We start from the raw sequence: 26,644 nt of genomic DNA, 5'->3' as shown, positions 1-26,644 counted from the left end.
ATGTTCATTATATTGTTCACTGCTGCAGTAGCCTTAGCTATATGGATAGATCACCATAGTTTTGCATTTGGGAAGTGGAATGAGAGGAGTCCAGGAGCATTTGGAGAACGGTCCTAGCAAAGTTTGATCTGGACCTAGAGAATGAATCAAGCTTATAGTATTTTACAATAAAAACATGTACAGAGGACCAAGTAGCAACTGCTAGAATACTTCTAGAAATCAACCCTTTCCAAAAAGCCATAGCTGAAGCCAAGCCCCTAGCAGAATGGGCCTTAATCCTGCCTAAAATAGATTTGTTATAGTGAATTTAACAACAGGTAATGGCCTTAGACAACCATTTGGAAACAGGTTGTCCCTTCTTAACTTCAAAGAAGTGAACAATTGATCCATCAATATAGTACCAAAGTTGTCTGCAGATATCCAAAGTATGGAATATCCTTTTTCCCCCCCTCAATTTTAGGCTCAGGAAAAAAAGGGGAGATGGATGGTTTATCTTAAAATGAACTTGGATATCACTTTTAGGCATAAAAGAAGGGTTAGTTCTCAAAGAAACTCTGTCTCTATGGAAAATAAAAGAGCTGACTCACAATAAGAGCTTGCAACTCAAACACATTTCTTCTAGAACTCAGAGCAATCAGTAGAACTGTCTTCCATGTTAAGAACCTCAAGTCAGCCAGATTAGCTGGCCCAAATGGAGCAAGTGTTAAAGAAACACAAAATTAAGACCCCAAGGAAGGGCCACCAGTTTTCTTGGAGGCTTTTTATGTAAAACCCCTTTCAAGGGCATTTTGACATGAAACCGCATTGAAAGAGAAGGATCCATGGGTAGACATGCTGAAATGGACAATAAGTGAACCTTGATAGAGAAATAAGAAAGGCCATAGGATAGTAACTCACACAAATATTGTTAAACCAGAGAACTAGCCCTGAAATGGTGCAGGTTATGCTGTTGGCACCAACAAGAAAAACTACACACCACACAGCTACATGAAAAAAACTCTGCAAAGGTAAGCAAATTCTTAAAATGGAAAACTGTGAATGCCCTGTAGACTGCAGTGAACTATACCTGGATCTTGACACTATTTGAACTGTGCTGGTGCAGTGGATAGTCCAAAGAGTAAGGCAGAGAACTGATAATGTAATCTAGGCACACGCAACCTTAAAGGTCTGAAGTCTGGATGAACAACAACATGATAAATATCCAGTATTACCAAAAAAAAAAAACGTGAAAGAGCAAGAAGTGCAAAAGATTATGAAGTGACATCATTTTGAATGTGGACACGATCACAAACAGTTCTAGGAAAAAAATCCAGAACTGCTCTCCAAGCATTTTCATGCTTTGGCACTATGAACACCTTTGAATAAAAACACTTCCTCACATAGGAAGGAGGAACTGCTTCTATCACTTGAACAGATGGAAACAAGAGTCTGATCTGAAGGATAAGGAATGATCTGCTGGAAAAGTGGAACTTCCTCCAACTGCCATCTATAACCCTTACAAATGATTTTCAAAACCCATTTGTGTGAATCAATCTGCTGCCAAAGAGAAAAATGGAGATTCAGACTTTCTGGAAGAAAAAAAGGGGCCAGGGTGGAAGGGGATCACAAGGTCTCTTGAAAAGTCATTCAGACTTGAACTGTCCTTGGTTCTGAGAGGTTCGAGACTTATTTCTGGAACCCCTTGCCATTTCTTACCTGAATTTTGTTGAGACTGTTCATTCTATTTTTGCCAAAATTAGAAGCAGAGATAGAAAATCCCCTGCACTGTTTGGAAAAGATGGGCTAATGGATCTTAGAGATTCCCTGCATCAGCGTGCCCACTTTCATTACAGTTTTTGATCAGCTCTCCAGCAGAGGGGCCAAATGCTAATCTCTACCCAAGGGAGAATTTAAAATCTCATTTTAAACATCATTTGGGAGGTTCTGAAAATGCAGCCATGCAAACCTCCTTAAAACAGTACCAGTGGCCACAGCCCTGCAGGAAGCATCAAGTCTCACACACACACACATACACACACACACACACACACACACACTGCAAAAAAAATGAGCAGAGAACTATGCAACAGGAGAAACTAAGTCATTAAAGCAGATTTTTGTTCACAAGAAGAAACTGCAAATAAAGGATTCCTCATACTTTCAGAATTTATCCTAACAAACTAATACATTGGCCTGACAAGTCAACATTCTGAAAATTAAAGTTGCAGAAGTTCACTGTTTTTCCCATACCTATCAGTAATTTTCCCATCCTTATCAGAAAGAGTAGGATTGAAACTAAGTGCTTAGGTACAGTGGAATTAACTAAATCTACAGCTGCTGGTTAAGGTTTGGGAATAGTGTATAAAAACCAAGATGGAGGAACTTTATAAATCTTATCTGCCATTTTATGGACAGCTGGCTGACTATCAGGAAAATTGCAGACAGTAATACACACAACCTCTAAAAGAGGCAGAACAGGAGGAATGGGCGTGGGTTCCAAAAAATCCTTTCATAATAACTTAATAGTATTTTTGAGGTACTGAGAAACTTCACTGTTGTCCCACTGAAAGCTCTTGCACATTCTAGCAACTGTCTCAGAGAATGAGAAACCCCCATGGGAAGAAATCAGTCAGTGAGCTCTCCTCAGAGTACGAAACAGAAATCTGATGGGAAGAAATCAGTCAGTGAGCTCTCCTCAGAGTACGAATCAGAAATCTGATGGGAAGAAATCAGTCAGTGAGCTCTCCTCAGAGTACGAATCAGAAATCTGAGGAAAACCTGCATCTGTCCCGGCATCTTCATTTACCAGAAACTGGTTTACAACAAGGATCAATAGCCTGAATTAAACCCACAGCTAGACCGTGCAAACTACCCCTATCCAAAGAAATGTGAGGAGGAGTAGATACTTGCTTGGTTTTTGTTTTTTTTCACAGGAACAATGGGGCCATCCATGTTACTAATGGCAGCAGCTGCTTCCACAGGGATGAGCATAGCATTCTGACACAACAGGGAAACCTTCCTGTTCTTTCTCCCAGGACCAACAAGAGTGGCTCTCCCTTGCCCACTAAGGGGCCTCCAACAGCTGCAGAGGATGTGGCTAACTCCCAGTCCAGAGCAAACCCCTAGGTGAGGGTGTCTACCACGATTTGATGCATCTGTGGGTAGTTCCTTAACTAGAGACCTGGAAGAAAAAAGCCTTTCCTTTGGACAGAAATGTTCCTGTATGCTTTTCCACCCTTTCTACTAATATACTGGGTACATTTGAAGATTCAGGAGGAATTCTGGAAGGTCACTGTGGTGACTACCTTCTGGTTCTCCCTTCTTTTGGAAACGCCCAGGGCAATTACCACAAGCTTCTTCACACAATGGATTTACTCATACAAGAACAAGGGTGTTTGATACACCCCAACATCAATCATAGTCAATTAACTATCTAGATGATAGGGTCTTAATTAATTTCAGACATCTGTTTACTGAGGACATGCAGCAGGTACTAACGGAGGCTAAAACACCTGCTACTAGTAAATCATACATTAGCAAATGGAAAAGGTTTTCTAGTTAGTGCCAACAACATAACCAACACTCATTCAGGGCTAGTTGTTCTGTGGTTTTACAATACTTGTGTGAGTTGGTATCATATGGCCTTTCTTATTCATCATTTATCAGGGTTCAATTTTCAGCCATTTCAGCATATCTACTCATAGGTCATCCTCTTTCAATGCAGTCTTATGCAAAATTTTTTATTTTATTTAACATCTTGTTTACCGAGAAAGTCCGACTTGGAACAAAGCCAATGTTCAGAGAAGGCCTGGGGAGAAACACTCCAATCGCAGGTCTTTAAAACCTGAGTAACTGGAGGAAAGGGGTTTTACATAACAGGCCACCAAGAAAACTGGTGGCCCCTTCCTTGGGGTCTTATTTTTGAGTTAAGAGGCTAACACATGCTCTATTTGAGCCAGCTAATCTGACTGACTTGAGGATCTTAATATGGAAATAGTTTTATTGATTGCTATGACCTCTGCAACAAAGGTACCCGAGTTGCAAGCTCTTATTGCGAGTCAGCCCTCTCTCACTGTCCATAGGGACAGGACTTCTTTGAGAATAATTGTTCATTTCTTGTGAAAGTAAGAAGTGGCAACCTGTATCAAAACAGACCATTTCCAAATGGTTGTCTAAGGCTATTGCCTTTATTATATTCACGAGAACAAATCTATTCCAGGCAGGGTAAAGGCCCACTCTGACAGGGCCTTGGCTTCATGTACAGCTTTTTGCAAAGGGTTAGATTTGTTAAGTATTACAGAAGCTGTTATTTGATCCTCTGTACATACTTTTACAAAGCACTATAAGCTAGATTCCTTCTCTAGGTCCGGATCATGCTTTGCTAGGACCACTCTCCAGTGTCTCCTAGACTCTTCTCTTTCCACCTCTCAAATGTAGTTAGCTATGGTAATCTGCAAATATAAAGACACTGCAGCAGAGTTCAATATGAACAACAAAGTACAGTTGTGTAAGCTGAACTTACAGCAGATGTTCGAATGAACAATGCTGCAATAGCCACACTCTCTCTATCTATCAGTCTTGTTTTTGACTGTGTTTTTATGCTAGAATGTGGACATTTATTTTGTGTTGTTCCTAGCACTGTCTTTTTAGGGCTCAACCCCCTCTCTCTGCTGACTACAAAGCTCTGAAGGACTTTTCATCCAAACTTGTCTTTTAGTCAGCTCAGCTAGAGCTGCATGACTGTTTGGGCACATGGAAAGTGCCCAGAAGCTATGGAAGCTGGCCATCTGTTAAATCCTTGGCAGGATACAAACTGCAGCAGTAAGCAATTGAACCTCTACTGTTACAACACGTTTAACTTACACAACTGTACCTTTCTAAACACACCCACAAAAAGAATACACTGTAGCACTTACCTTCTCAGGATCACACTTCGCTTATGAGTGGTATTAAAAAACTGCATGCCTCATTCAGAAACCCATGCTGATGTTATATACAAAGAGTGATATTTTTTAATTTCAATACACTAGGTGGGTAGCTTTAAATCTAATGCATAGTTACATGGAGTTTAGCATGTGATGAGGTTCACATTCTATTTGAAAAGTCATCACCCTGGAAATGAAAACAAAAAAAAAAAACTCAGGGAGGATATAGCTTAATTTTTTTTTTTTATGTTTGTTACAAAGACATGCATCTGGAGCATTTCTCCCTGGGCCTCCACTGAAAACTGGCTTCATTCCAAGTTGGACTTTCCCGGTAAACAAATGTTAAATAAATAACATTTGAGAAGCCTAGTGGGCTAATGCACTATGCTCTAGTTGACAGGGTGCTGGGTTCAAGCCTTGGCAGGGGTGAATATTTTGGATGGAGTAGTGGTGCAGTGGTAGCATTGTCGCCTCATAGCACGAGGTTCTCCAGATCAATTCTTGGCTGGGGTGCCTTCTGTGTGGAGTCTGCATGTCCTCCCAGCGTTTGCGGGTTTCCTCCGGGTGCACCGGTTTCCTCCCACATTCAAAGACATGCATCTGGAGCAGTTCTGCCTGGGCCTCCACTGAAAATAGGCTACTTTCTAAGTCGGACTTTCCCCGTTAACAAATGTTAAGTAAATAAATAAATAAATAAAGTTACATGCTGAACATTCTGACAAACATTTCGATGCTCCACTGTGTTTGAAGTAAACACAATAAACCTCCTTCCTGAATAATAAATAATTGGGTGGCGCAGTGATGCAGCATTTAGCGTTGTTGCCTCACAGCAAGAGGTTATCCGGTTCAATTCTCGGCTGGGGTGTCTTCTGTGTGACATCTGCATGTCCTCCCTGCATTCGTGTGTGTTTCCTCCTGGTGCTCCGGTTTCCTGCCACATTCCAAAGACATGCATCTGGAGCATTTCTCCCTGAGCCTCTGCTGAAAATGGGCTATGTCCCACTTGAACTTTCCTAGTAAACAAATGTTTAATAAATAAATAAATAAAATTAACACAAATATATTTTTGCTATTAGTCCTAGCCTCTCTGACTGTTACACATGTATTTCCTTTGATGCAGAATACTGGCCTTATCGCTCCAGTGTATTCACATAACACAAAATAATCATATCCAAATACATTTCCTCCAAATCCCATGTCTTAATACTCATACAAGTGTTACATTCCCTTAAAACTAAAGCCATTTCACTAACCTTACTCCTAAGCTTATAAGGATAACAAAGTACCTAGTGATATTGCTTTTAAGAAGCACTGTTTTTCAGGACCTATTTGCTATACTGATGGAGATCATTAACCCCTACTCAGTTTAAAGGCACTATGTTCCCTATTTGTAACCCAATATTATCCTTTAGGATTCACCCTCTTAGTATTTAAATTAAATTTATCCTTTGTTATGCTAAATAATTTTCCTAGGTTATTAGACAATTTTATGAACCCAAAACTTTTATTCACTAAATCATTCTTCCCGACATTTACTGAAAGCCAATACCCCCTCTTTCATAGATGTGCCTTCCCTACACAGTTTAAGAAATACCTACCCTACACAGATTAGGAAATATTGCAGCTGACCTTATGTTACCAACAACTCCTCCAGTCCTTTCTTGAGAACCTCCACTTCAATCAGATAATCTGATCTTACATAGGACTATTCATCTGGACACATCCATATTTTCCCACTACCCTTACAAATATCTGCCCAGAGTTATTCATACTTAAGACTGTATTGATTAAAGTCATTTTTTCTTCACCTTCTTCCCAAGCTAATATGCTTAGTAATATAATCTCCAATAACAACCATGCTTCATTCCATAGCATGGTCTTTCCGTCCAAACCACTAAATCCATTCACTTCTGTCTCTGAACTACCATCTAAATCTACTTATAAAACAATAACCTCCGCAACTGCTACCACAGACCCAACTCATAAAACTAACAATGCATACTTCTAAATCTGCACACTGCTTAAATCTAAAGAATTCTCGTTCAACAGATTTGCCAGAATCTACTTTAAGAACTTATTTCACTTCCTTTATGTAACCTCTAAGTCTTTTCATTTAGTTCAGAACACCCACTCAGAGGTAATAAAATTCCCCTTAAAGTACCCAAGCAATGCCTCAAAACAAACTATAAAGATACCCTTGCAATTCAACTAGTCATTTATAAGGCGAAACATTATATGACCATCCATGTCTATCTTTGTCCCTATAGGTTGGTATACAGTTAAAAATCTTATGCAGCCTGGCAATTAGTCTGCCATAAGATGCACACATCTCTCCATTAAAAATGGACTTTCAACAGTAAATCCTTCTAACGATTCTTAATACCTCATCACCTTCTTCTTTTTGAAGCACATACCTCTTAACCTGCTCCCTTCTTTAAATGCATATTCCATTTCCTTTTCCATATTCTTTCTTTTCAACGCTAGCTTTTTTCACAGACAAATTTAAGGATCCCTAATCCCATCACTATGTTTTATGCTTACTTTAAGCTTACCACTTTCACCAGTCTCCTCATTATAACCCTGATTATAACCTTACTCTCCAACATAGATTTCCAGCAGTACTGAGGTCCATATACTTAAGACAGGCTTAACAAATTTGTTTTAGGAGTAGCTACAAATGTTGGAAGATGTAAACTCTAGCATTTAATATATGCTGTAGTGGTGTTCTTGTTTTGTTTTGTAATTGGGCCACAATGGTAAAGACAGAATTGAGTTACTGATACAACATATCTCTTGCAGGTGTCATGTCAAATTGTAAGTGTCTAAAACAAGTATCCAGTGAAGACCACCTCCTTTGATGTATCTTGTTTATTTTAGAAGTGATGCTAATGAGTCAGGACAGACCAAAACATCTGGGTAGTTGGTTGGTAGCAAGTGTTTCTGGAGTATTTCCAATCTATGCTGTAGTCTCCCAGAATGACTACTTCACCTTTAATAGTACTAGTCAGTCAGGTAAGAGTGTCGCTAGCAGTATCCTTAGGAAAGCTGTCCAGTACATATATGAACTCAGCATAAGGTTTATAAAATGGTTTACTCCTAGGGGTACAAGGATCATGTCTCACTGAATAATATATGGAAGTTGCAATGGGGCAAAGCCCTGTAGGACTAGCACTTCAGTGATACTCACTTAACCTCCGTCATACTTACATGTGCCATAAGCTGGTAACAAACTGTGCATGTATGAAGTATGATTAATTCCAGGATTCAAACGTGGTTAGAACATCAGGTGTGTACATCCAGCAATGAAGGAAACTCGGCTTATTATACAATTCTTGCAGTGGTATAAATCAATGTTACACCATGTGTATTGCCCCTGCAAGGATCTCAAAGATCATGCACTACTGGATCTATCCTGGATAGGTCCAGGACAAGGGTTTGCATCACCACAGGCGATGAAAAATCTGCTGATTAATTGCTTTTCAAATGTAAGGTATACAAGTCAGGAAATGTGAAGCAGAACTGTATTTGTGAATATACTTCTACAAAGGAATACGCTGAAAATGGTCTTCTCAGCTGGTTATGGTTCCTGGTCAACAAATATAAACAGAAAAACAAATGCCTGTATGTTGAATTGCTGATTTCTAGACTATATTAGAAAGTGAGAGAGAGGGTCCAGCTACCCCCAAAAGTACCCAGAAGTAAGGGAAGGGATGGCAGTGGTGGCAGAGAAAGGGGTAAGCATAGAAAGTATGCTTAAAAAGTTCATTTTAGTGAGAATCTATTTATGTGATCTATTATGAATGAAAGCAATAGTTTCATAATTTTTTATGATATTCTTCTTTTTGGCAAGATCATTGTTAAAGATTTATAACAATTTCATTTTATGATTAATTGTTTAAGTGTTTAATTGTTTAAGTATATCTGAGTATAAAAGGAGGATGTAACTAATGCATTATTACATTGATTTCTACTTTCTGAAGAAGACGGCGAAACGAAAAAGTATTGTTTGTATTAGCGTTAAAAGTGTCAACCTCCTTTGTAGACTATTAAAGATTTGTGTGTATCCAGGAACAGAGCCTGATTTCCTTCAAGTGTTTTTTTTGGTTGAAAAGTTGGTTTTCAACACTTGTTTCCAGAGTTTATATCGTATAAGGTTTTCTTTAGGTGGAGCATGTCTATCAATTCTGGGTTGGACATGGCCTTGTATGTCAGGCAGAGATCACCTCTGAGTAGGCAGTATGCAACCGAGTACAGCTATAATTTCTTCAGTCGAGCTGCATAGGGCATCTGTTTGAGTTCAGTGATCCTCTGGGTGAGGTACTTCTGTGGTCTTTCCAGCTGTTGCAGGTGTCTTGTAAGGTACATCCCAAATGGGGCGTTGCACTCTATGATGAGTGATGAGTAGAGGGGCATAATGGCCTCTTTTGATCTGGATTGTGATTAGGTGGGCTACGTAGAAGGGCTTTTTAACCACTTTGGCAATGTGATTATCAAAAGTGAGATTACTATCTACTTGGGTCCCCAGATCCCTTATTATATCTTCCATATTTAGGGGACTACCACCTATGTGGTAGTTTGTGGCTACTTTGTTTTTTTCCAAAGGGGATGACTATGCACTTTTTGGCATTTAGCTTGAGGCCATGATTTTGACACCAGGTATCCGTCTCAGTGAGACCCTTTTGGAGGATGTCTGGTCAGACGGACAGTCAATTATAGCCCCTAGTTTGCAGTCGTCTCCGAACTTGGTCAGCCATAGTCCTCTTGTGCTTGCCTGTACCTCGGAGAAGTATATGCCGAACAGGAGGGGTCCTAGGACTGAGCCCTGGGGAACTCCACTTGTAACCGATTTAGAGTCGGACCTAGCTCCCGCAACTCCCACCATGTAGGTTCTGTGAGCCAGTTGGCAACCCATCTTGTGACGTAGAGGTTTATGTTCAGACTGGTGAGCTTGTCTATAATACCAGAATGGGGAATGGTGTCGAAGGCCTTTGCGAGGTCTAGGTAAGCTGTGTGTACCACCTTTCCCTCATCTATAGCCTTGGTAACTTTCTCAAAGAAGTCCACCAGGTTTAGGAGGCATGATCTGCCCTTAAAGCCAAACTGGGTACGGTCCAGTGTTTGGAGGTTCCCAATGTCTCTGTTAATGAGTTCCATGATGATGCGCTCCATAGCCTTGCAGACCAAGCTAGTCAGGCTTATAGGGTGATAGTTCCCAGGGTCTGTTGTGGCTCCACTTTTGTGGAGTGGAATAACCGCTGCTGTGCGCCACTCTATGGGTACGTAGCCTGTGTACAGGCTGAGTTTGAACAGTGTGTTTAGGTGAGGGGTTAGTTCATCTTTGAGCTCATGTAGTACACAGCCTGGGACACCGTCCGGTCCCATTGATGCTGTGTTTTTGGCTTTAGAGAGGGCTGTTTTAACCTGAGTGTCTATGATTTCAGGGACTTTACATACTTCTGGTATAGTTATGGGCCCTCCTGGGGGTGAGAGGGGGGTGAAGTTTGAGCTGATCCCGTCTGCCAGGATGTTGGTGATCTCGGTCGGTTCAGTGTATTTTGTGCCATTCTGCACCAACTCCGAGCAGATCTGAGCATTGCCACTTAGATTCTTGACATAGTTAAAGAATACCTTGTGGTTATCTTTGGAGTCCTTGGCAATTTTTCTTTCTAAGTTCGCCTTGGATGATTTTATGAGGGATCATAGTTTCATGCCGATACTGATCAGGGATGTCTTCCCTTCTTGGGATTTTACTCTTTTCTGTACTAGTTTCCTCCTTCTATTGTATAGCTTTGTTTATGGCAGGAGTCCACCAGACTGGTTTTCTTTTCTTGGAGGAGTGAGTCTTGGTATTGCTTGGGATGGCATGATCCATACATTCTTGTAGGTGCCCGTAGAATGCATTAGTAAAGAAATTTGCAGCTTGGACAGTGTTATTCTTCTGCATGGGGGCTCAAACTTTCCACCTCGGTCTTAAGTAATGTAAAGTTTGCTTTTGAAAAGTTTTTTTTCAAGGTGGTTTTCTTGTCTGGGGGTGCGGGTGGAATGTGGATATCCAAAGTGATTTGTTTATGGTCAGATCTAACCAGCGAGGGGATGACCTCTGGTGTGGAACACCGGTCGCCTATGTTGGTGATGACCAGGTCCAATATGTTGTCACCTCTGGTGGGAGTGTTGACCAGTTGAACCAGGGCGTTTGAGTTTATAAATTCTAGGAAATGTTGGGCAAGGGAGTTAGTACTGGAGTAGTTCTCCCAGTTAATGTTTGGATAATTGAAATCACCCAATGTTAGGGTGTTTGGTAGGACCTTTATGTTTCCCAGTGTTTCCAGGAATGCGGAATGGGGGTCCTGGGACATGGTGGGTGATCTGTAGCAAGCTACAATTTGAATTGCAGTTTTGCCCATTGTTAGTTGCACGTGGATGATCTCTGAAGCATCATACTGCGCCACTAACCTGGAGGTGTGGGTACCCTTAATGAATATGGATACGCCCCCACCTTTTGTATTTCGGTTTGGGTTCTGTGGCCGAAATGTATGGTACGAGTTGTAGCCTGGTAGTGCTGGGGTGCTCTCTGGAGCCTTAAACCAGGTTTCTGTTACTGCACATATATCGATTTTCTCCATACTGAGGAGTGCTTCGAGTGTGTGCATTTTGAGGTTCAGACTTCTGGCATTGAGTAGCAATACCCTCAGATTTTTGCTACTTATGGCGGCAGGTTTGTCTTTTGAGCCTTGCCTAAACAAGGCACTATGGGGGTGGCAAGAGCCTTGGCCAGTATTCGAAAGCCTAAGGGTGACAGGTGCAAGCCGTCTCTAGCAAAGCAGCGTGGCTTGTCGAGCATGTCATCCCAGGCAGACAGACACTGGATCCTCTTTGAATGGCACCAGAAACTTAGCCAATTGTTGGAATTGAGAATTTTTTCTTTATACCGTGGTATCATTCTTGGTGAGGGCAGGATGCTACTCAGGGTCAGGGTCATACCGGCCTGGGCTACGTGATCAGAGAGCTCTTCCATGTCTCTTTTCATGTAGTCCAGAGATGTACGGCTCAGGTCATTCACACATGGACAATGACAGAGTCATATTTGTACTTGTTCTGTAGTGACCTGAGTGCTTGTGTTATGTGGCGGATCCTGACGCCCGACAGGCAGCTAAAAGTAACCTTCTCCTTATTCAGCCTAGTGAGTGGGACGTCAGTGTGCCTGACTATAGAGTCAGCTATTACTAGTATGTTGGGTATGTTATTTTGCCTGAAGGGCTGTGATTGCATGGCACACTGGTTTTGTGAAGTATGTGTTTCATGGTTTGTGTTGGGGGGTTGGCGGTTTGCTTTGGAGGTCTCTGTTGGTTTTGCAGATTTTTATTTAGAGCCTCCGAGTATGTTTTCATGTATTTATGTGTGTTTTTTTCCAGTGCTGCTTTAATGGGTTTATGTGACATTGGTGGTGTGATGCAAGTATTTCCCTTCTCCTCTTGACTGTCTGAGCCAGTCTTGGGTTGAGAGAGCTTAGCCTCCAGTTTGGCTGTATAATTGCATCTCTCGCATGTATTAGTGTTTGGTGGTAGGAGGAGGGGGTTGTCTGTGTATATGAGGCAGTTGTAACATTGCCTCAAAATGCCCAGATTCACCAGTTGGACTGGAGAGTACACTTGAAACTGCCTTTTGGACATGCCTGGATAGGTACAGTGAACTGTTTTACTGGATGGCTGCTAAGGTTGAATAGAGAGCCTTGTCCTTCTGTACAGTACAGGAGGGTATAGTGCTAGGGTTTATAAGTGCTTGCTATAAGTTTTGAGTAAGTGCCAGGCTGAGAAATGAGTGGCTTGAGTGCTTAAGTTGAAAGTGTGTCTAGTTCTAAGGGAGAAATTGAAGAGGAGACTTTGTGGAGCCGGGAATAGTTTTAACCTAGCTAACCAGCGCTGCCCGGCGTACACAACTGACAATTGACATTGGGTGAAAGTGATTTTTCTTCATTTTCTTCCACAGCACAGTGTTTTATTACAATTTTCCAGGTGCATAATGCACTTAAATTCTGCAGTTCAGTACACCTAGTTCATCTGACAGACTGTTTGCTGTTAGGTGTTTGTAGGAAGGGTTAAACAGGAATGCTTGCTGGGGAAGGGTAGGTTTACACGGATGATAACATTTCCTTTGACAGTATGGAATTACAGTGTTCCCAGTTTTGATTCCAGACTACTGCTTTACAGAAAGGTACTACATTATTTTTTGACACTAGGGTAAAGTGACCTCTAAATAGCAAAGAGATATGTTGAGAGTTGGTTAACTGGATTATGCCTTTTGTGACTTAATGAAATTAATGCATTCTCAAGAACATAAATACTTACAGAATTGTACATACAACTAAAACTATATTATAACAGATATATATAGAGAAACTATCCTGCTTAAAGGCTACTAGATAAAGCTGACGAATACTTAATTACACATACATACACACACACACACACACACACACACACACACACACACACACACACACACACACACACACACAAGCAGTATTGTACCCATCTGTAAATGGCAGGTCCATAAAGTGAACCACCTGTGGATGTCTGCATAAATCAAAGCCATGTTAACAAGTGCATATCATCTCTGCTCAATACTTCACAAACAGTAAATGACAAGCTACTCATATTGACAAATCAGATATAAACCAACATTAGCTCAAATGCATAAACAGGAATATTTCTTATCCCAGCAAAATCAGCATAACCATTACATAAAGTACTGGAGTTATGTTAGCTGTCGTTAACAGTAACCATTTACGTCCAACGACGTATAAACTACACACAGGAACTGATGCCAACAGAGTTTATAGTCATTTAGAAGAAAGCTCAATTATGGCAGTAGAATAAAAGGGCAATAAAAGAAAGTCATATGGAACAAAGGATCATTTGTTGTTAAATAAAGTCATACTGGAGAACTGTAAAAAGGGGAATAATCTAAGTATGGCATGGACTGACTACAAAAAAAATTTGATAGTATCCCTCATTCATGGATAAGAGAGTGCTTAAAAATGTATAAGAAACTCCCTACACTGATCGACTATATTACAGTGACCATGAAACAGTGGCAGACCACTTTGTAATTAAGCCATGATAAAGGACAAATTATTACCCCAAGGATAAAAAATTCAAAGGGGGATATTCCAGGGCGAATCTGTCACGTCACCATTGCTATTCTGCCATGCCCTTAATCCATTAATCTGTTTACTCAACAACTTAGGCCATGGCTATAACCTGGCTTCTAGAAATCAACTAAGTGTAAAGACTTCTCACCTTCTCTTTGTCAATTATTTAAAACTGTATAGTTCATCAGATGAGGAACTGAAAGCACAACTGCAGCTTGTCAAAATTTTTTCAGATGACTCAAGAATATCATTTGGTCTTGATAAATGTGCAAAAGCAACCTTTAAAGCAGGAAAACTGCAGCACGAGGAAAACATCAGTTTGGGACAAGAATGTGATATAAAAGAACTTGAGCAAGAGGAGTTGTATAAATATTTGGGAAATGATGAAGGATCAACAATAAAACACAAACAAATGCAAATAAAGCTTAGTAAGGAATACTTTAGAAGACTTAAATTAATTCTGAAAACAGTGTGGACATCTAGGAACAAAATTCAAGCTATAAACCAATTTGCCCTTCCTGTCCTAACTTATAGTTTTGGAGTTACTGACTGGCCCCAAAACATGTTGGATAGATTAGACAGGAAAACAAGAAGGATGCTTCATGCCCACCAAATGATTTATAAAAAAAAAAAATCAGTGTATACCAAAATTACATATTCCCCGTTCCGAAGGAGGTATGGGCCTCCTTGAAAATGATTACATGTACAGATATGCAATCATGGGACTCCACACATATCTGCTGATCTCACAAGACCCAAACATAGTGACATTTTTGAAACTTGAGGAGACTGAATCTAAGATGACTTCTCTGCTTAATCTAGCAGAAGCATATCAGTGTCAAGCAGGAATGGAAATCAAACCAGAAGTAGATAAAAAAAAAAACAGGCAGCAACTGAATGTGCCAAAAACAAAAGAAAGAATACAAGTTGAAGGACCAGATGAGAAGGCAAGAAATGTGGAAAATGCATAAATATAGTAGCAAGTATAGAAAACTTCTGGAAGAACTTCATGTTGACCAGGTGAATGCAGGAATGGTTAAAGAGGCAAATTCAAACCAAGAGATGAAAGGTTAATATTGGCGGCTCAAGATAGTGGGCTGCATACACGTTGGTTTACAAGTCCATTGAACACGTGGGAGAAACACACAAATGTAGGTTTTGTAAAACAGAATTGGAAACAGCTGCGCAGTTTCGTTGCTGGCTGCGACATACTAATGGCAGAAGGACTGTATAATGAAAGGCATAATAACATGGCAAGACTGTTGTACTGAGGAATGTGCAAACATTATGGTAGTGAAGTGGCTGAAAAACACTGGAAACAGAAGCCACAAAGCATCATAGAAAATGAAGAAGCCTACATCACATGGGATCATCCATTACCAACAGTTCAAAAGATGGATGCTAAAAAAACGGATATAGTAATCCAAGAAAAGAAGACATAGTCCAAGAAAAGAAGACGAATGTAGCATTGATCATTGAAAAGTACAGTTTTGTACCTACCATAAATGTAGATGTTCGAGTGCTAATACAGCTGCAGTCCTCACAGATGGGTTCTCCTGCCGTCAGGCGGGTCCTCGGTCGGCCGAATTCCAAAGTCTAGGTCCGGCGTCGGTTGTCGTCGCTTCTTCCATGACGTCAGTGCGACAGGGGTATAAAGGAACCAGCCAACGCCATTTTCTTCAGTTTTTCTTGCCCCAGATGTCAGGTGCCCCCAGAAGGAAGGCAGTACATAAAATTAGGTAATAATGCAATGTAATATAATCAAAAAAAAAAAAACAGTAGTTGCAAGCAAATACACCATAAAAGAATACCCCTAGAGGGGAAGGAGGGAGGGAAACCTGAACTGCAGCTGTATTAGCACTCGAACATCTACATTTATGGTAGGTACAAAACTGCACTATGTTCATCGTGCATACAGCTGCAGTCCTCACAGATGGGTAGAATCCCAAAGCTAAGAAAGGGGTGGTAGGCACTAGGTGGAACTAGGAGGAGCCAAAATGCCCTGCAAGACTGCAGTGGCAAAGCCTGCTCTAGATTTGGAGTATAATGGTAGATTGTAGTGCTTAGAGAAGGTATGCACAGAACTCCAAGTGGCTGCTTCCAAGATATCCTTGGTAGGAACTCCTCTGAGAAAGGCTGTAGAGGTGGCTGTGGCCCTGGTGGAATGAGTTCTAATGCCTGTAGGTACAGTTTTGCCATGAAAGGAATAGCAAAAGTGAATGCAGTGAGCTATCCATTTTGAAATTGTCTGTTTGGAAATTGGCTTTCCTTGAGCTCCTACTGCATAGGCCACAAAGAGCTGTTCTGATTTTCTGAAAGGCTTTGTTCTGTCCAAATAATAACACAGTTGTCTGTGGATGTCCAAGGAATGTAGTAATCTTTCCCCTTTGTTTTGAGGATTAGGATAAAAAGTAGGTAAGTGTATGGCCTGATTTAAAGCTACCCTGGATACCACTTTAGGCACAAAGGACGGGTTGGTTCGTAAGGAAACTCTATCCTGATGGAAGATGATAAAAGGCTGGACAGCCATGAGAGCCTGTAATTCTGCAACTCTATGAGCTGAGGTGATAGCCAGAAGGAAAGCTGTTTTCCAGGACAAATATTGCAAATCTGATGAAGCAGCTGGCTCAAAAGGAGGCAGGGTCAGTTTTTCCAGAATGAAATTAAGATCCCAAGCAGATATTGGTTGTTTCCTTGGAGGTCTCAAATTCTTAGCCCCTCTGAGGAACCGTCTCAAGAGAGGGTGAGAGAATAAAGGTGGATCAGTGTTGTATTCTGCAGAAATGGCTGAGGCATGGATTTTGATGGAGGAGAAAGAAAGTCCACTGCTTAGCAGTTCAGTCAAATATTGTAGTATTTGTAGTAAATTCAGTTTTCCAGGGTCCTGGCCCTTTTTCTCATTCCAGGTACAAAAACGTTTCCATTTTGCGGAGTAAGCTTTTCTAGTTGATGGCCTTCTGGCCTCCAAAATGACATACTGCACCTCCTTGGAGAGTAGGGCCTGCTGTGATGCTAAGGAATCTTCCATGCAGCTAGATTGAGTGTTTTTTGTTGACTGAAGAGTTTTGAAGCTGTGTTGAGTCAGAAGAAGAGGCATTAGAAGCAGGGTCCATGGTGGGGAATGCGTCAGGCTCCTCAGGAGTGGGTACCAGTGTTGTCTTGAACAGTCCGGAGCAATGAGGATCATCTTTGTTCTGTCTGCTCTGGTCTTCAATAGCACTTTGGGCAGCAGAGGAAGAGGTGGGAAGGCATAAACTGTCATTGATGCCCAGCTGAAAGAGAGAGCGTCCACTCTCCAGGCCTTTGGATGGAAGATCCTTGAGCAGAATTTTGTCAATTGATGATTTTTGTGGGAGGCAAATAGATCTATGTCTGGCCTTCCCCATTTTTGGGTTATTTCTGTAAAAACTTTGGGATGCAACTTCCATTCATGTGGATCTGTCATATTCCTGCTTAGGTTGTCTGCCAGCGTGTTTTCCTTGCCTGGCAAGTACTGTGTGTAGTTCCATTTGTAAGTCCATGGCCATGTTCCAAAGTGACATGGCCAGTCTGCATAGGGGGTAAGAATGTGTTCCTCCCTGCTTGTTTATGTACCACATAACTGTGGTGTTGTCCGTTCTTATCAAAAGTTGACCTGGTTGTAGAAAGTTCTTGAAAGCTATAATAGCATTTATTACTGCTAACATTTCTTTTTGATTGATGTGAAGGTGCTTTTCTTTTTGGGACCATTTGCCCTGAATGCACCGACCTGTCATGTGCACCCCCCCAGGCGTAGTCCGAGGCGTCTGTTGTGATGACTTGATTTGCTTGAGGCTTGCTTAAAGGAAGACCTGTGTTTGTTTGGCATGCTTGAGCCCACCACAGAAATTCCTTTTGCAGACATGGAATTAGTGGTATTATTGTTTCCAAACTGTGGCTGTGTTGAGACCATATGTTTTTCAGGTACCATTGTAGTTTCCTCATATGCAGCTTTGCACATGGGATTAGTAAGATGCAAGATGCCATGAATCCCAGAGCCTGCAGGATTTTCCTTGCAGTAAGCCTGGTGCAATTTGCTAGTGTTCTGTAACAGCAGCTCTGCATGAGGCCTCTAGAGCATCAAAACTACACTGTAAGGTATGCTTACCCACTTGTTCTGCACTATGCATCAAGTCCTGCAACTCCTTCAAGTCTGGTTGTTCAGGTTGTGACATTTTACTTTTCAATTGTGATAACAAAAACTGTTGGTATTTTAGCATATGAAACTGACAGTTTAAGGCCCTCATAGATAAGGTAGCCGAGGTATATACCTTTTTTCCCCACCTTTCTAAGGATCTGGAATCTCTCTCGGAAGGCAAAGTATTTTTAGCAATGGAGGCCTTAACTCCCTGCGAGATGGTTTCTGGGTCCACAGCATGGCTCTTGTATAGAAATTGGTGTGAGTCAGGGACCCTGTAGTACCTGTCAGGCTTAACTGGAGCTGGAAGTAGAGAGTCCGGGTTAAGGCAGGCCTCCGAGTAAACATCATCTAGGATGTCCAAGACAGGAGGTATAGCCAAAGGCCTGTGCTGAGGAAGCAAGAGAAATTCCCTGAGACTTTTCTTGGAATCAGAATAATCCTGGCCTTCCCAGTGGAAGTGTTCCCTTAAGGTATGCAAAGTTTCCCAAAATGAGTAATCCTCAGGGGGGGATACAGAAGGGATGGACTCCTCCGCATCAGAGTCTTCAAAAGGGGAGTAAGAATGTTCCTGATCATCAGAGTGCTCTGAAATAAAGGAGCCCTGATCAGAGGAGGGGGAATCTTCCTCCACTCTAGGCCTTTTGTCTGAAGGGGGCTGAGAACCTCTGATAAGAGTAATTAAATCCTCAGCCATTTTAAGCATCTGTTTCTTAGGCATGGGGCCTGGAGATGGGCCCTGGGCAGCTGGTCTCTTAGAGTGCATGGTTGCTTTAGAATTAGTGAAAGCCTTGATAGAGAAAGAAGAGGAAGGTCTGAAGACACCTTGAGTGGAGGTGGACCTGTCCACATTCTGAGTTTCAACGCCGACAGTGGCTTCGGTATCTGTAGTCGGGGTGTGGGCCGAGGAGCCTGCGACCTCGGGTACAGGAGACACCATCAAAGGCAGGTCGTCGGTAGGCAGGGGCTGCGTAGGCGCCTCACTGAGAACCGGACCACGTGTAGCCGGCTTTGGCGTGGTGTCGGTAGAGGCCGCGGACCTCGTGTGTCGGTCCTTGTCTTTTTGTTTTTTAGACAAAATCGGAGTATCCGACGACATAGTATAGTTAAATGCTTTTCCAAAATAATGCTGGGTGAACTCTGCCCGACGCTTAATAGTGCGTTTGTTGAATGTAGCACAAAAGCGGCAGGCCGAGACCTCGTGGTCTGGGCCTAAACAAGGTATACAGAGGGAATGGAAATCCTTATGCGGTATTTGCTTCCCAAAAGAAATACAATTATTAACTTTGTCTGACATTGGTCTGAGGCAAGAAAAGGTTCCCCAACGGGGTACTTAGCTTTTAAGAAGACTTCGGTTTCCTAATTTTCGTAATCTCAGGAGCTGGCCGACCGGCACTTGCGAACTGCTTCTGCTTCGGGCACTGCGCGGCAAGAAAGACTGAAGAAAATGGCGTTGGTTGGTTCCTTTATACCCCTGTCGCACTGACATCAGGGAAGAAGTGACGACAACCGACGCCGGACCTAGACTTTGGAATTCGGCCGACCGAGGACCCGCCTGACGGCAGGAGAACCCATCTGTGAGGACTGCAGCTGTATGCACGATGAACATCTGCCACACCCAGTGACTACAATGTCTTGCATACAGAGAGACACAAAGTCATAAAACATCAGGATTTGCAGGCAGAAACGGGAGCAATGTGGAAGAAAGATACCCAGACAGTTCTAATAGCAGTAGGAGCAACGGGTCTTATAAAAAAGAATCTACAATCGTATTTAGATATGTTACCAATACATGTAACTCCATATGAATGGTAGAAGGAGTCATTACTGGGCTCATTGCTGGTGCTTCGAAAAGCACTTCTGGCTGACATCAAAGACTGAAACTATACTAACTTTGTGAACTTAAATCATACTTTGACTTAGGAATGGGGTCCATTCCCATCAGGGTATTAGAAACCCAAAAGATTTGGGGAAATTAAATATTTAACCATTTGAAAATGTCAGGACCTGTTACAGCAAGTCCTGAAACATAGACTGAATGGCCATTTCCCAGAATATTTCCTTTTCTCCAAGGTATGGCAATCACGGAGTTGGTAAATATAAGTTTGGGGGGCTGGGGCTTGCCCCCTGCAAAAAAGAAGCTTAAAGAATAAAAGCAATGTTCAATATTCTCTCTTCTCCAGTTGTTTCAACCTTTTTTTTTGGCTTGCCACTGCTCTGCCTAAAGCAAAATTATTACCCTGAAAATGAGATAGGCAAAGTCTTAGGCCTAACAGTATATATAGCAACGGTGTCACTGGAAAAGACTGGTGGCTCAGCAGTTGCAAAAACCAACAAATCACTTACTACTTGTACTACTGATGTGCCCTGAATAAGATGAGTTAGCCAATCGTTTTCAGGAAGGTATCTGTCCACGAGAGACTATCAAAGTAGGGTATTTCAACAAAACTGCTACAGATGGCAATAGGGAAACAGAAATCCCAACTTCATGAGAGGTTATTTTAAGCCTGGAAAGATGATGGATAACAAAGATGTCACCTCAGAGCACAGAGTTACACTGCACTGAAGAAATGAACGGTGGGGCCCTTACTCATTTTTGTTCATCTCCTCTCTTCTCTCACGCTGATCTCAGGTGTTTTGGGAATATTCCTCTGTTTACACTATCCATTCTTACCATATATGGGCCTGAGGGGTGTGACAACTGTGCTGAAAATCAGGGTATTTTATTCCATTTTCTATGCTTGATATACTACAATATGAAATGCAGTATGCTGCAGTGTATTTTCATATTCTTACACCCCAGTGACCATCATTACTGTGAGACTTCTGGACAAGATCCAAGGTACGCCATACTGAATATCAGATTATACACAGTCTACATGTCCTCCCTTCAGTTAAAGTAATCTAAAGAGTTAAGTCATTTATGGCTTCCCACAAACAATCCTCCAACACTTGTGGCAACCAGACTAGTAACTGACCCACACTGCAGGCACACTGCCAAAGGTCAGTAGGCTGACCTGGTTTCCCTACCACGTAAAAATATCTTGGATATGGAATAAGAATCTGCAGATTCATCATCGGTGAATATGGATCACATGAAGCTCATTTCCTTGAAAAAAAAAAAACAATAATTAAAGATATGGGAACAAAACTGTACAGATAGGTGCCATATTACCTCCAAAGGCCTCTACCCATTTTTTGCTCATTTGTTTTCACCGCCTGCTGATCATCAACCAGTTGACACCCCCCCTCCCTAGCCTGACACTTCCAGTGCCAAAACTGCTAATCAAACTCCAGTCACCTAGATCACAGTCAGGACTCCATCCCTCTGTGTCACTGAGCCAGACCCCTTCCTATTTTTTGACAGAGGCTAGTTATAACCATTAAAAGTGACTAATCATAAACTGTCTCATGTAGGGCAAAAAGCAGAGTTACATTTATTATTCGATTTTAGTTAATTTTGATAGCAGTAACAATGAAAACATGTTTATTACAATACAGAGAGTCAACTGAGAATGCATGGGCCACACTTTCTGCTAATTGTTCTTGCTCTTTATTTTAATGTTTGGTTTCAATGCATATACATATGCAATCCTCATGTGGCGCCTGAAAATGGTCTAGGTGGATCAGGGCTCCAGACAGTATAAATGAAGAAAAAGAATTCAGCAGCAGAAATTCCCATTCACACAAAAGCCATGTGACTTGTCCATGCAAGTGAAGTGGGGAACGTGATGGGATGTTAAGGAAGTATACCATACACAAATCAGTTACTCGTTCATAAGGTTATACCTGCTGATATACAAAGACAAAGAAAATCTGGGGGAAAAAAACAGAAGTGAAGATAAAATAAATATGTTGGTAGCTATTTAAATGAACAACAAAGTAGGTGTTATTTTACTGCATAATCCTTGACATGTTGTATAACTACCACCTCTTCTCGAAGCCCACATGGCTGCTTTAGACGTAGAAGCCAAATTAAGTATGCACGCATAACGATATTTTGGTGGTCATCTTGGGCCAGGTACTCCCTTCTATACAAACGTAGGAAAATGTAATAGAAGTAACAAACACAAAAATATAAATGCAACAAAGAAGGTTCCATTCCCCAATGTTGGAAACAGCTACAAAGAAGCCAGTAAAAGTTAAGAACAAAAGATGTGCCCATTTCTTCATTTCATTTCATACTCCACCTCCTTCAATAGCAATAGATCTGTGGCTCTGTTAGTCCAATCATATAAAGTGTACTGGTACAGAAAACAAAGAGCTAACAACTACCTGGCTTATTCATTCAAAATTACATTCTTACCTTTGCATTTCATCAGGAAGACAAATCTCCAGAGGGGTTCCTTTAAAGCTATGCTTTGTGCCCAAAGAAAACTGTGCTTCTTGTCCATTAAAAAGAACATTTTGTATCTTTAGATCTCTTGTGTCAAGAATCTGAAAATAGAAAAAAAAGTAAGAGTTCAAGAAACCACAGTGATTTTAAACCCAAGTCCAACCTGCTCTACACTAAAAGCAGGCATTCACTTAACACTACCGGTACAAGGGCAGCTATTCAGAGAAAAATCCGTTAATCTGCATTACAAACATAATTTCATTCAGGAGTTAAAATTTTAAAAACTCCCTGATGCAATTTTCCTGTGGAGAAACAATCATTACTATTTTCTAATATTATTTGTGGTAATAAACCTTCTAATAAAATGTTTGTTACAGCATGTTCTAGCTGCCAATCTTTTGGTTGTTTTGGTTCAAGACAACTCAAGTGAGCATTTTTGATTACAGCTACTCAAGGAAAGAAAACTGACCGTGTTAATAAGTGAGGAAAGGGGGTTAGAAGGGCTGCATGAGCTACTACACAACCACCACCAAATAATTTATAAGGGTTAATCAGGATTGGTCTGGCCTCACATGGCTTACAACCACAGGTGACTGTGCCCCAGCAATAATCAGGACAGGCTCACTGAAATACAAGGAGAAAGACCCACCTGATTCTTGTTGTGCATAACCTTGGTTTTGACTGAAGAAATGGAGGTGGGGGGTGTAACACATTCATCCAGAATGTGGAGATGAGATACTTGCAAGAACAGCAAGTGCATAGGTACTGACCCCCCCCAAAGTCACCTACTTCCCTTAGAATGGGTACTGACCCCCCCCCGAGTCACCTACTTCCCTTAGAAGGGGTACTGACCCCCCCGAGTCACCCACTTCCCTTAGAAGGGGTACTGACCCCCCCACAGTCACCTACTTCCCTTAGAATGGGTCCTGACCCCCCGAATCACCCACTTCTCTTAGAATGGGTCCTGACCCCCCCCCCAGAGTCACCTACTTCCCTTAGAATGTGTACTGACCCCCCCAAGCATCACCTACTTCCTTAGAATGTGTACTGACCCCCAAAGTCACCCAAGTCCCTTAGAATGGGTAAAGACCCCCAGTCACCCACTTCCTTTAGAATGGAGACTGACCCCCAAAAGTCACTCCCTTCCCTTAGAATGGCTACTGACCCCCAAAGTCAACCACTTCACTTAGAATAGGTACTGACCCCCAAAGTCACCCACTTCCCTTAGAATGGGTACTGACCCCCGAGAGTCACCTACTTCCCCTAGAATGGGTACTGACCCTCCCCCAGAGTCACCTACTTCCCTTAGAATGGGTACTGACCCCTGAGAGTCACCTACTTCCCTTAGAATGGGTACTGACCCCCCCCAGAGTCACCTACTTCCCTTAGAATGGGTACTGACCCCCCCGTCACCTACTTCTCTTAGAATGGGTCCTGACCCCCCCCCAGAGTCACTGACTTCCCTTAGAATGGGTACTGACCCCCCCCCAGTGTCACCTACTTCCTTAGAATGGGTACTGACCCCCAAAGTCACCCAGGTCCCTTAGAATGGGTACTGACCCCCAAAGTCACCCAGGTCCCTTAGAATGGGTAAAGACCCCAGTCACCCACTTCCCTTAGAATGGATACGGACCCCCAAAAGTCAGCCACTTCCCTTAGAATGGCTACTGACCCCCAAAAGTCAGCCACTTCCCTTAGAATGGCTACTGACCCCCAAAGTCACCCACTTCCCTTAGAATAGGTACTGACCCCCAAAGTCACCTACTTCCCTTAGAATGACTAGTTCACAATTATACCTGCAGACACACATTTGTAGGTTTGCTGAACAGATTCAAAGCCTATTGGCCATCTACAGCCTTGATGGATCATATCACATAAAAACAACTTGCAAGTGTCCATGCAGATATCCAGTGTTTTCTTAAAGGTACAGATCAATGAGCTGAGCTGAGCTGAACTGAGAAAGGGAGTTTATTCAACAGGAGTGGGAATGTTTGAGATATGAAGATGTCACTTTTCATGTTATGAGTGATGTTAATTTTTATTTAAGCCAAGGGTCCTCTTGTATTCAAATCAAAAGAGGAGTATTCTAAGCAAAGGGTTTCAAAAACAAAGGTGCCCCTTAATTCTCTGCATGTCAATCACAAGTCTCGACTAAGATGAGATACAATGAAGAGGGTGGGCTGCTGTAGTCTTTGGCTGTAAGACAAGCCTTGAAATCCTTAGATTCTTTCTGAAAAATCTCCAACAGCACCAGACAGTACAGAAGTAGGTTACAGAACTGAGTGCAGTAGTCCAGAGTTGGCCCGATAAGAGCTTTATAGTGGGGATAATTATCTACCTGCATAGCTCATGCTTAAGGTAGATCAACTCCAAATGCTTTTAGAATGATAGTGACTATATGGGTATCATGTGAAAAGTCATCCTCTGCAAAGACTCCCAAGATCTTATATTATTTTGTCAGCTTTTAGTTGTTGCTAGTTAATAGTACATAAAGCTGAGAGATTTTCACCAAATGCTAGAATGTATTGAAAGGCAAGGTCACTTTTAATGCACCATTCATTTGCCACTTGAAAGGAGGTGTTCCAGTTTTACAGTCATCTGCACATTTGGTAAATTAGACACTGCAGTCAAGTTTTGACATTAAAGAAAAAACACACACATACAGCAAATATGAGTGGCTCAAGACTGTTATTTATTTATTGACATTTGTTAACCAGGTTCGTCCAACTGGGCTTGTGGCCCATTTTCAGTGGAGACCCGAGGAGAAAAGCTCCAGTAGTACATTTTTAAACAAGTACAATTTTAAACAATATTGATATAATAGCAGTTATAGCAAAAAGATTCACATATGTTGGGTTACATGCATAAAGTTAAAGTTGCATTAAAAAGAAGCTAAGTAACAATTTTACACTGACATAGCTCAATAGGTCAACAATAAAAAAATTTGTTTGTATAAAATTATGCAAATGCATAGTAGACACATTGGAGAGAGAGGTGTAATGAGATACTAAGTATGGTCCTTTTGAGGGTACATAAAGGGAAGGAAGACTAGGTAGGGACATGGCAAGGGCAGGTTCTGGAATTGAGAAAATAAGCTTTTAGTTCATTTTTAAAGTGTGAGGTATGGGAGACTGAACGTAAATCAAGGGGTAGCTTGTTCCAAGCATGGGCAAGGGAGTGTTTGTAGAGTAGTTTGCCTACTGACCTTTTTGGGTGGTAGATATCAAGTAATTGTTGATTGGAAGTACGAAGGGTCCGGGACGGGATGTAGATGGTTGTATGTTTTTTTGCAAGGTTCCTCAGTTGCCTGTATATTTGAAGAAAAGGTGGTTGTTTAGTTTTAGTCCAGGTTTTCCAAGCACAAACTCTGTTTCATAAGGGACCTAGTCTCTTTGGAGAGCCAGGGAGCATGATTTGATTTTACTCTGATCTTCCTAGACGGAGCTAAGGAGGACTAGAACCAGAGCCTGAGGGACTCCACTACTTACAGGGGATGGTGAGGATAACACTCCCCCTGTTCTTACCAGTTCTTAAAAACCATGTAGCCAGTTGTGGACTGTTAAGCTATTATAACTTCATTTATTTTAGATCCTTTGGTTTAAGCAAGATTCCATTTTGAGGTATACTGTCAAATACCTGAGCTAAACTGAAATAAGCTACATGGCTAGTTAAAACTTCTGAAGTCACACTCTCAAAAGAAACTTATAAGGTTAACCATATCTACGTGTGACAAAACCATACTGGGTTAGATCACAAAAAGGCATTTCCTATGGCTGCATGACTAAATTTCCATGATGCATCTGTCCATCACTTTGCAATATATGCACGTGAGGCTTATCAGTCGTAATTACTGAGGTCTGTAGAAAGGCTTCCATTGTAGAGTGGGACTACAGACCACTTCCAGTTATACACGCTCAAAATAAACTTACAAGGTTAACCATATCTACGTGTGACAGAACCATACTGGGTTAGATCACAAAAAGGCATTTCCTATGGCTGCATGACTACATTTCCATGACGCATCTGTCCATCACTTTGCAATATATACATGTGAGGCTTATCAGACGTAATTACTGAGGTCTGTAGAAAGGCTTCCA

At 41.6% G+C, this 26,644-nt stretch overlaps 1 protein-coding gene across 1 annotated transcript in view; it reads right to left on the bottom strand.

Annotated features, from left to right (window-relative positions):
* LOC122814921 (leukotriene A-4 hydrolase-like) overlaps window positions 1-26,644 on the bottom strand; it is a 403,509-nt gene that overhangs the window by 346,311 nt on the left and 30,554 nt on the right. Inside the window, exon 2 of the mRNA XM_044087185.1 lies at window positions 22,518-22,648. Coding sequence (XP_043943120.1) covers window positions 22,518-22,648 — 131 coding nt within the window. The remainder of the gene's footprint in view (window positions 1-22,517; window positions 22,649-26,644) is intronic.

Source organism: Protopterus annectens, chromosome 11.part0, assembly GCF_019279795.1.
Source record: "Protopterus annectens isolate FY-2018-M chromosome 11.part0, PAN1.0, whole genome shotgun sequence".
NCBI classification, from domain to species: Eukaryota; Metazoa; Chordata; order Ceratodontiformes; family Protopteridae; genus Protopterus; species Protopterus annectens.
Note: the sequence above shows the minus strand (reverse complement) of the source record. Positions and strands in the feature narration are given on the sequence as shown.